Source organism: Callorhinus ursinus, unplaced genomic scaffold (assembly GCF_003265705.2).
Source record: "Callorhinus ursinus isolate GAN/ISIS: 27379988/994484 unplaced genomic scaffold, GSC_fseal_2.0 scaffold24, whole genome shotgun sequence".
NCBI lineage: Eukaryota > Metazoa > Chordata > Mammalia > Carnivora > Otariidae > Callorhinus > Callorhinus ursinus.
The window spans coordinates 17223222-17233438 of record NW_027397086.1 but is presented as its reverse complement, the minus strand read 5'-3'; the positions used below and the strand labels follow the sequence as shown (position 1 = coordinate 17233438).

Genomic DNA, 10217 nt, shown 5'->3' with positions numbered 1-10217 from the left:
CATCAAAAACTAATGATGTAATATATGGTGATTAACATAACAATAAAAAATTTGAAAAAAAAATAAAAAAAAGGTTTAACCTTTGTAGATTCCTTAGGATTTTAAATGTATAAGATCAGGTTGTTACGAATAAAAGAAAATTTTACTTCATCCTTCCTAATTTGTATGCTTTCTTATTTTTTTCCCTTTGCTTATTACATTGGCCAGAACTTCTATTACATTGTTGAATAAAAATGAGGGGGTGCCTGGGTAGCTCAGTCAGTTAAGCATCTGACTCTTGGTTTCAGCTCAGGTCATGATCTTGGTGTCCTGGGATTGAGCCCTGAGTTGGACTCCACATTCAGTGTGGAGTCTGTTTGTCCCTCTCCCTCTGCTTCTCCCCCCACTCCCCTGCTCTCACTCTCTTTCTGGAATAAATAAATATCTTTTTAAAAAATGAGGACGGGGCACCTGGGTGGCTCAGTCAGTTAAGCATCTGCCTTCAGCTCAGGTCATGATACCAGGGTCCTGGGATCAAGCCCTGCATCGGGCTCCCTGCTCCACGGGAAGCCTGCTTCTCCTGCTCCCCTGCTTGTGTTCCCTCTCTCACTGTGTCTCTCTCTGTCAAATAAATAAATAAAATCTTTAAAAAAAATGAGGACAGATATTTTTTATTGGTTTCTAATCTTATGTAGAAAGAAGTAACCATGAAACTTGTTGAAGTAGAGAAGTTACCATCTGTTGTTCATTTGTTGAGAGTTTTCATCACAAATGGATGTTGAATTTTGTCAAATGCTTTTTCTGCATCTATGGAAATGATGTTTTTCCCCTCATCAAAAAAAAATTTGGTGAATTACATGGATGGATAATCAGATATTTAAATAAAATATTGCATTCTTGGAATACACTCTAATTGGTCAGGACATATTTCACTTTTTATGTACTGCTGGATTCAAAATATTTTCTTAAAGTAGGCTCCATGCTGGGCATGAACGCACAACCTGGGGCCTGAACTCATGACTCTGAGATCAAGACCTGAGTTGAGAGTCAGATGCTTAACCGACTGAGCCACCAAGGTGCCCCTCAAAAACATTAATTTTAAAGCAATTTTCACATCTACAGTTATCAGGGATATCAGCTTATAATTTTTTTAAAGATTTTATTTATTTATTAGAGAGAGAGAATGAGAGAGAGAGAGAGCATGAGATGGGGGAGGGTCAGAGGGAGAAGCAGACTTCCCGCCAAGCAGGGAGCCCGATGCAGGACTCGATCCCAGGACTCCAGGATCATGACCTGAGCCAAAGGCAGTTGCCAAACCAACTGAGCCACCCAGGTGCCCCTCAGCTTATAATTTTCTTTACTCATAATGTCTTCATCTGGTTTTGGTTTCAGGGTAATACTGATCCAATATAATGAATTGGAAAATGTTAATCCTCCTCTACTTTCTAAAGTTTTTGTAGAATTAGTATTATTTCTTCCTTAAATATTGATAGAATGCCCCAGTGAAGCCTCTAGACCTGTAATTTTCTTTCAGAGAAGATTTTAAATTACAAATTCAATATCTTTAATCAGTATAGGGCTATTTGTGCATTCTAATTCTTCTTTACTCAGTTTTGGTAACATGATTTCAAGGAGATCTTCCATTTTACCTAGTTGTCAAATTTTCGAAATAAAAGTTATTATTAATTCTATCTTCTTTTTGACTCTAAAATAGTGGTGCCACCTCCTTTATTCCTACTAGTAATTTGTCTTCTATTTCTCTTGATCAGTCTATCCAAAGATTTACCAATTATATTATTTCAATGAATCACCTTTTGTTCTCAATGATTTTTGTTTGCATATGCTCTGGTTTAGGAATTGGCGAACATTTTCTGTAAAGGGCCAGATAGTGGATATTTTAGGTTTTGTGGTCCACCTATGATTTCTGTTGCATAGTCTCTGTTTTATTCTTTTTTCTTTTCTTTTTGTTTGGTTTGTGTGTTTTATAACTCGTTAAAAATGTAAAAATGAATCTTAGTTTAAGGCCTGTATGGGAACAGGCCACTAGCCAGGTTTGGCCTGTAGTCCGATCCCTGTTCTAGTTCATTGATTTGTGCTCTTCCATTTATTACTTATATCTTCCTACTTATTTTGGGGTATAATTTGCTCATATCTTTCTACCTTCATAAAATGGAAGCTTAAATAATTGATTTTACACATTTCTTCTTTTCTAATAAATCATTTAAAATTACAAATTTTATTCTAAGCTCTGGTCTAGTGACATCCCCAATACCCACACACACAATGAGTCCTGACTTCCACTGAAGGCTCTCCCACACTGAATATATTTATATGATTTCTCACTGGTTAGAATTTCGGTTGTACAAAGAGGTGTGACTTCTGCATGAAGACTCTGATGTGTTTATTAGATGTTCTGTTCAGATGAATTCCTTTTCCCAGCACATTGTTCCATTCATAATCTATCTCCTCAATTCTGACATATTGTATTTTCATTCAATATTATCTAAACATTTTCTAATTTCTCTTGTGACTCATCTCTACCTAGGCTAACAAATGGAAATTCAGTTTTCTCCACCTTTTCAGAAAAAATTCCATGGTGTGCCTCTTTCCCATCTACCCACTCATATTTACATAATGCCATTTTGTTCTGTTATACTCTAAGAATGTCCAAAATAGGGTAAACTGTGAAGTGTTTAAGTGTAACTGTGATAACTTGAAGTTGAAATAAACATAATACCTAAGCATTTGTGTGACCATCAGCATATAAAACTTTAAGTAAACATTAACATCTCAATAGCAAGTATGTTGGGGCGCCTGGGTGGCTCAGTTGGTTAAGCGACTGCCTTCAGCTCAGGTCATGATCCTGGAGTCTCGGGACCGAGTCCCACATTGGGCTCCCCGCTCACCAGAGTCTGCTTCTCCCTCTGACCCTCTTCCCTCTTATTCTCTGTCTCTCATTCTCTCTCAAATAAATAAAATCTTAAAAAAAATAGCAAGCATGTTAACATTTTAATTATTTAATTTTCAAACTATTTAAAACCATATTTTCAGAATTACTAGGGTAGTTCCACTTGTTTCAACTTTTAACTCTGCCTGAAAACTCCAAAATATCTGTTTACCTATAACATAATGTTTCAGTCCTTAGATATGAGTCATGGTATCTTGTGTAATCTCTTAAATTCCAGTTGTTTAAGGAGACTAGTACCTAATTAATTCATAGTACCCAAGAAATATCTATTAGTAATACTACTTAAGTAGAAAGGCGGTAATATGAAGTATCCTTTTAAAGAGAATACAAGTAAATAGGCTCAGATGACAACATATTAGGAGGCAAGTTAAAAAAAAAAAACCTGGGGGGCACCTGGTGGCTCAGTCAGTTGAACACCCAACTCTTGATTTCAGCTCAGGTCATGATCTCAGGGTCGTGGGATCAAGCCCCGCGTCGGGCTCCACACTCAGCGCAGAGTCTGCTTGTCCCTCTCCTTCTGCTCCACCCCCCACTTCTCCCCCTATTCATGCTCTCTCTCAAAATAAATAACATCTTTAAAAAAAAAAACACACTAAGAATTTCCTACCTATCTTATGTTAATGGCGATACCAGCTATGTATAAGAAACCACTAAATAGAAGGCAAAACATTGAAAATAGAGATATTGAATCTCCTAAGCACCTGAGACTTGAAATGACTATAGAAGGGGCACAAGCTTTCCTCTTCCTGAAGTCATGCACAGAATTAATGGGATGATAGGAAGGATAAGGGCGAGAAAAACAATGAATTCTAATTACGGAAGGCTCTCTGAAAATATTACATAGTTTCATATGGGGCCTGACAGGCAAACTGGATCTGAAAGAAATTCTAATAGACAGGAATTCCACAAATTATTGGCTGCACAAGTGGTATTATCACATAGTTTCCAAGATGACAACATTGAAGGCAAGATACACATTAATAGTTTAGCTTCTGATATGTTTAGAAAATGAATGTCCTACATTTACATAACAGCTCAATATTTATCTTCAAAAGTGACTTTTAAAATGACTAATAAAAGAATTACATGACTGCAATTCACTATTTAGTTTAAAATTATTATTTGTGGGGTGCCTGGGTAGCTAAGTTGGTTAAGTGTCCCTTTTTTTATTTTGGCTTGGGTCTCAGGGTCATGAGATCAAGCCCCACATTGGGCTCCACACTCAGCACAGAGTCTGCTCGAGATTCTCTTTCCCTCGCCCTCTGCCCCTACCCCAGCTCACATTCACTCTCTAAATAAAATCTTTAAAAAATAAAATAAATTATTTTAAAGTTAAGATTTACAGTGAAAATCATGGCTGCTGTTCAGTTTTAAATTTTAAAACATTTTTAATTGAAAATCTAAGAAAAAATGTTTGATTAAAAATTCAGGATCAAGGGGCGCCTGGGTGGCTCAGTCGTTAAGTGTCTGCCTTCGGCTCAGGTCATGATCCCAGGGTCCTGGGATTGAGCCCCGCATTGGGCTCCCTGCTCCACGGGAAGCCTGCTTCTCCCTCTCCCTCTCCCACTCCCGCTGCTTGTGTTCCCTCTCTCTCTAATAAATAAAATCTTAAAAAAAAATTTAGGATCAAGCTCAATATGGTGTATCAGCTTTACCTTCATTTCAAGGAAGGACTGAAAAGGTTTTTTGCTATCAATCCCTCTTTTCCTAATATTGCTTCACAATGAATATTTACAACTTACATAAGGTTAAGTTATTGTGCTTGAAAAGGAAAGGATGCCCTGGATAATAATTTGTAAGAATTTGTAAGAAAAGTTATTTGTGATGATAAAATGACAACTCAACAAAACACTTAATTTTTTCAAATTATAAAATAATAGTATAATTTCTATGTTCAGACTGATCACAAAAAAAAATGTATAGGGCAGCAAAACAGGTATCCCTGAACCAATATCTCAAAATACACCTCCAAGAGCTTCTACATGTAAGAAACTAAAACTTAATACCTCCTTTGAAATGCATGTTTCTTGTTAATTTATTTAATATAATGTAGGGACAGGATACAGAATACCATATGATGTCCAGTCAAATTCAACTCAATTCTGTCTGGAGCTGAAGTGACATTACATTCAGTCCTGCTTGTCTCGAGTGGGACAGAATCCTGTGGAGGCTAAGAGGCTGATCTGAATCTCAGCCCTCCACTTACCAGGCACATGAGTTTAGCTGAACCAGGGAACCTCTCTGGGCTCCATTTGCCTCATCTATAAAATGGTAATAATCTCAGTTTCATATATTTGCTCTAAGGATTAAGTAAGAAAGTACATGTCAAAGTGCTTAGCAGAATGTGTGTGTGGCAGAAATATCCAATAAAGGAAGCTTTAAAAAACTCAATTCTGATAATCACAAGGATATAGAGATCCCAAGCTATGCATAGCAGTACTCACGTAAGTACTATGAGTTGAAACAGGACTAGGAACAGGAATTTCTTTGTGTAGAACTATTTTTATCACGTGTTGAATATGCCAACATTGCTTACAGCCACATCACTGCCTGCTTTGCCTGTTGCCTCTTAACTGTATGCTTTACACCAAGTGATATTTTTTAAAAGTCTACCACTTTTTTTTTTTACGATTTATTTGAGAGGGAGAGAGAGAGTGTACAGGGGGAGGGGCAGAGGAAGATGGAGAGACTTTCAAGCAGACTCCCTGCTGAGCATGGAGCCCAAAGTGAGGCTTGATCCCATGACTCAGATTATGACCTGTTCTGAAATCAAGAGTCAGACACTTAACCAACTGAGCCACCCAGGCACTCCTCTACCACTAACTTTTGATGTCTCTATAAATACATTGGCTTCATCTTCTCTTAATTCTATATACCTTAAGAAAGAGTGGGGGAAGATCTGTTATTTAGTTACAATTTATCCTTTTATGTTTTTTAAGATGTGGGGAAAATGGTGTCATTTAGTGCAGAAAGGCAGGTGCAAATATCCATATTCACTTCCAAATGACAGATAATTTAGGTTCTGAATGCTATTTCTACATCACTTGTAGAATGATCACATATAGTAGTCACTTTGTTGTCCTGATTAATCAATTTGCAGTTGACCCTTGAACAACACAGGTTTTAACTGTGCAGGTCCATGGATTTTTTTTTTATTAATATAGTACAGTACTATAAATGTATTTTTTCTTCCTTATGACTTTCTTAATAACATCTTTTCTCTAGCTCATTTAATTGTAAGAATACAGTATGCCATACATATTACATAAAAATATGTGTTGACTGACAGTTCATGTTACCAGTAAGGCTTCCAGTCAATAATAGACTATTAGTAGTTAAGTTTTTGGAGAGTTAAAAGTTATACATGAATTTTCAACTGCACAGGGGGACCCTAATCTACGTTGTTCAATGATCAACTGTACTCATTCATTTAAAAAATTTGTACCTTGGAATGCCTAGGTAGCTCAGTCATTTAAAAAATTTGTACCACAAGTGATCAAGCTAATCACATATGGTTGAGATTTTTCTACATACTTAAAAAACTTTTACTATTAGGCCTGGACCAAGATGTCCAATATAATTTTTTGGATACATGATTTTTCAAACTTGCTTCTCAGTATGAATTTTCTGGTGCTTAATAGTTTAGGAGCTACTGTTGAAGGCTTCCCATGTTTAGTACATTCATAGAGTTTTTAGACTTTATGAATTCTATGATGTGTGATGAAATTTTAATCATTTAATTAAAGTTTTCTCATTCCATTAAAAGGGTTTCTGTTCCATATGAATTCTCTGATGAACAATGAGAGTAGATTTCTTGCTGAAAGCTTTTCTACAATTACTACAGTCATAGGGTTTTTCTCCAGTGTGTATTCTATGATGTACAGTGAGATGTGACTTCTTACTAAAGGCTTTTCCACACTCAATGCATTCATACGGCTTCATCCCAGTATGGATTCTTTGATGAACAGTGAGTTGTGATTTCTGGATAAAAGCTTTTCTGCATTCACTGCATTCATAGGGTTTCTCCCCAGTATGAATTCTCTGATGTTCAATGAACTGTGAGCTCCGGATAAAGGCTTTCCCACAATCACAGCATTGATACCTTTTGTCCCCAGTGTGAGTTCTCTGATGTACAATGAGATCTGACTTTTGAATGAAGGCTTTTTTACATTCATTACACTCAAAGGGTTTCTCTCCAGTGTGAATTCTGTGATGTACACTTAGTTCTGACTTCCTGTTGAAGGCTTTTCCACACTCTTTACATCCATGGGGTTTCTCCCCAGTATGAATTCTCTGATGTACAACGAGCTGTGACCGCCAGATGAAGGCTTTTCCACAGTCACTGCATTCATATGGTTTCTCCCCAGTATGAGCTCTTTGATGAACACCAAGCGTTGACTTCTTGATGAAAGCTTTCCCACATTCATTGCATTCATAGGGTTTTTCCCCTGTGTGAATCCTCTGATGAATAATGAGGTTTGACTTCTGGATGAATGCTTTCCCACATTCACTACATTTATAGGGTTTCTCTCCTGTATGAGTTCTCTGATGTACAGTGAGTTGTGACTTCTGAATAAAGGTTTTTCCACATTCTTTACATTTGTATGGTTTCTCCCCAGTATGAATTCTCTGATGTACAATGAGTCCTGACTTTCCACTGAAAGCTTTCCCACACTGAATACATTTATATGATTTCTCACTGGTTAGAATTTTTGGTTGTACAAAGAGGTGTGACTTCTGCATGAAGGCTCCGATGTGTTCATTAGATGTTCTGTTCAGATGAATTCCTTTCCCAAGTACATTGTTACATTCATGATCTATCTCCTCAGTTAGTGGCTTATTGTTAATGAATGCAACTTGATTCAAACGCTTGTCTTGGTTTTCCTGGTGATTTATCTCATCTTCAAGTCTCCAGTCTTCAAAAGTTGAGTATACAATCATGTTATGGAGTATCACTTGTTCAGAAATGTTCTTCCATGGTGTTAATTCTTTCATCTTGGGTCTAATATCAAAGTCTGAAAAAAGCCCAAGTGTAAATGATGTTACTTCACTCTTGAGCTCTGAAGAATACAAAACAAAACACAAAAATAAAAAACAAAGCTCTTCATTTTAGTAGAAATAGATAGAAATCTGATAATAAGTGCAATTAGCTTTGAAATGTAGAATATGACCTTAAAACTCAAAGACAGAAGAAGAAATAGACCTAAAAGAAGTGAGCAAGGGAGCAATGGAAAAAGAGTTGATGAACTCAGTGTCAAAGTTCCACATGGCACCAGCGCCAATCCACCACAACGCTCTGTGAAGACCAGAAGCAGATCAAAAAATCATTTCAGGAAAGACAGAGGAAGTATGCTAGCAAAGGAGACTGAAGGTGAGTTGAAGTGACCAGCAGAAAGATTAAATCCACAATAAATATAAAAATATTCATAAATATTTTATAAGTAACCAGGTAGAAGCACAACTACAGGGTAGGGCTTTCCAAGTACATTCATCTGAAAGAGTCAGAAGACACAAAAAGCATGGGATGGGACAGGCTCTATTAAAAGGGGGATATTCTGAGTTTGAAGACCAGGCAGTTTCAGAGGGAGAAAAAAGGCAAAAAAAGAAGGAAGAAATACCCACTCATAATTGGGTGGTGGTAATGGGGAAAGAAAACAAGGGAAATTCAGGGTCCTGGAAGACAAAGAGAACCACAAAACCAGAAAAGCCGAAACTCCTCTTCAATCCAAAAGAAAGGAAGGAGGGAAAGGCCCTGCTATATTAACAGAGAAGGACTCCATAATATTCAAAAGTCTTATGAAAATACTGTAATGTAATAAAAATGAACAAAAGAAAAATATAGTCCATAGAGAACTACTACCAAAAATCAGGAAATGAATTTGTGCAGATATCAACAGAGGAAATTGTCCCTTGTCAAACCAAAACCAAAAAGAAAACTAGCCATAAAGCAAAATAAAATTTTGTCTGAACTCTAAACAGAATTAAATATACTCAAACAAGTATTTCAGGTCATGGAAAACCACCAAGAATCAGAACTTATTTAAAAAAGAAAAAAACAAATAAACAAAAAATAGAGTGATGAAAAAGAATTGGTTAAATTTGGAGGGGGGAATGAAAGATTAAATTATAAGGTGTGGGCAGGGGGTAAGGAGAATTTCTTTTTTTTTAATTAATTTTTTATTGTTATATTCGTCACCATACATTACATCATTAGTTTTTGATGTAGTGTTCCATGATTCATTGTTTGTTCATAACACCCAGTGCTCCATGCAGAACGTGCCCTCTTTAATACCCATCACCAGGCTGACCCATCCTCCCACCCCCTCCCCTCTAGAACCCTCAGTTTGTTTTTCAGAGTCCATCGTCTCTCATGGTTCGTCTCCCCCTCCGATTTACCCCCTTCATTCTTCCCCTCCTGCTATCTTCTTCTTTTTTTTTTCTTAACATATATTGCATTATTTGTTTCAGAGGTACAGATCTGTGATTCAACAGTCTTGCACAATTCACAGCACTCACCATAGCACATACCCTCCCCAATGTCTATCACCCAGCCACCCCATCCCTCCCACCCCCCACCACTCCAGCAACCCTCAGTTTGTTTCCTGAGATTAAGAATTCCTCATATCAGTGAGGTCATGTGATACATGTCTTTCTCTGATTGACTTATTTCACTCAGCATACCACCCTCCAGTTCCATCCACGTCATTGCAAATGGCAAGATCTCATTCCTTTTGATGGCTGCATAATATTCCATTGCATATATATAGGGGGTAAGGAGAATTTAATAAGCAGCATGGAAAAAGGCAGGAAAATAGCCAACATAATAAAAATAACATAAAAAATCCAGTAAAAATGGTCACAGAGAAAGGAGAAAAAGAAGAAGGCAAAGTAATATTTATATTACTGGAGAATCTGAAAAATTTTAAAAACACAAAGCAAAAGATTATAACTCCAAGACATATCACACTGAAAGGAAGGTGAGAAAAACAAGGTAATTATAAAGGATATGAATATCATTCAATAAGTCACTTTGATAGAGGGCATTATCTAAGACTGGGTAAATGGATAAAGGGAGGAATATAAGCCCATTTTGGAAGAATAGGGTGCTGAAGATGTTAGCCAAAGAGAGGTTAACTATGAAATGTCCTAAATGACATGGGCATAAATAAGATCCAAAGTACAGGTAAGGGGGTTACTTCTCTCTCTCTAAAAGTTAAGCAAAGAAAATGGATTGCATGGTTATTAGATATGTAGCAGTGTTATTTAGGTA

The 10217-nt window shown here is 36.8% G+C and overlaps 1 protein-coding gene across 10 annotated transcripts in view; it reads right to left on the bottom strand.

Moving 5' to 3' along the window:
* ZFP37 (ZFP37 zinc finger protein) overlaps window positions 1-10217 on the bottom strand; it is a 58267-nt gene that overhangs the window by 12629 nt on the left and 35421 nt on the right. For 8 of the 10 annotated variants that reach the window (XM_073876524.1, XM_073876525.1, XM_073876530.1 and 5 more), the window contains one exon: window positions 6654-8007. In XM_073876524.1, coding sequence (XP_073732625.1) covers window positions 6707-8007 — 1301 coding nt within the window. In that variant the 3' untranslated portion in view covers window positions 6654-6706. Of the gene's footprint in view, window positions 1-6653; window positions 8008-10217 lie in introns of those variants that run through there. The other 2 variants (XM_073876532.1, XM_025888523.2) reach the window with 2 other exon arrangements.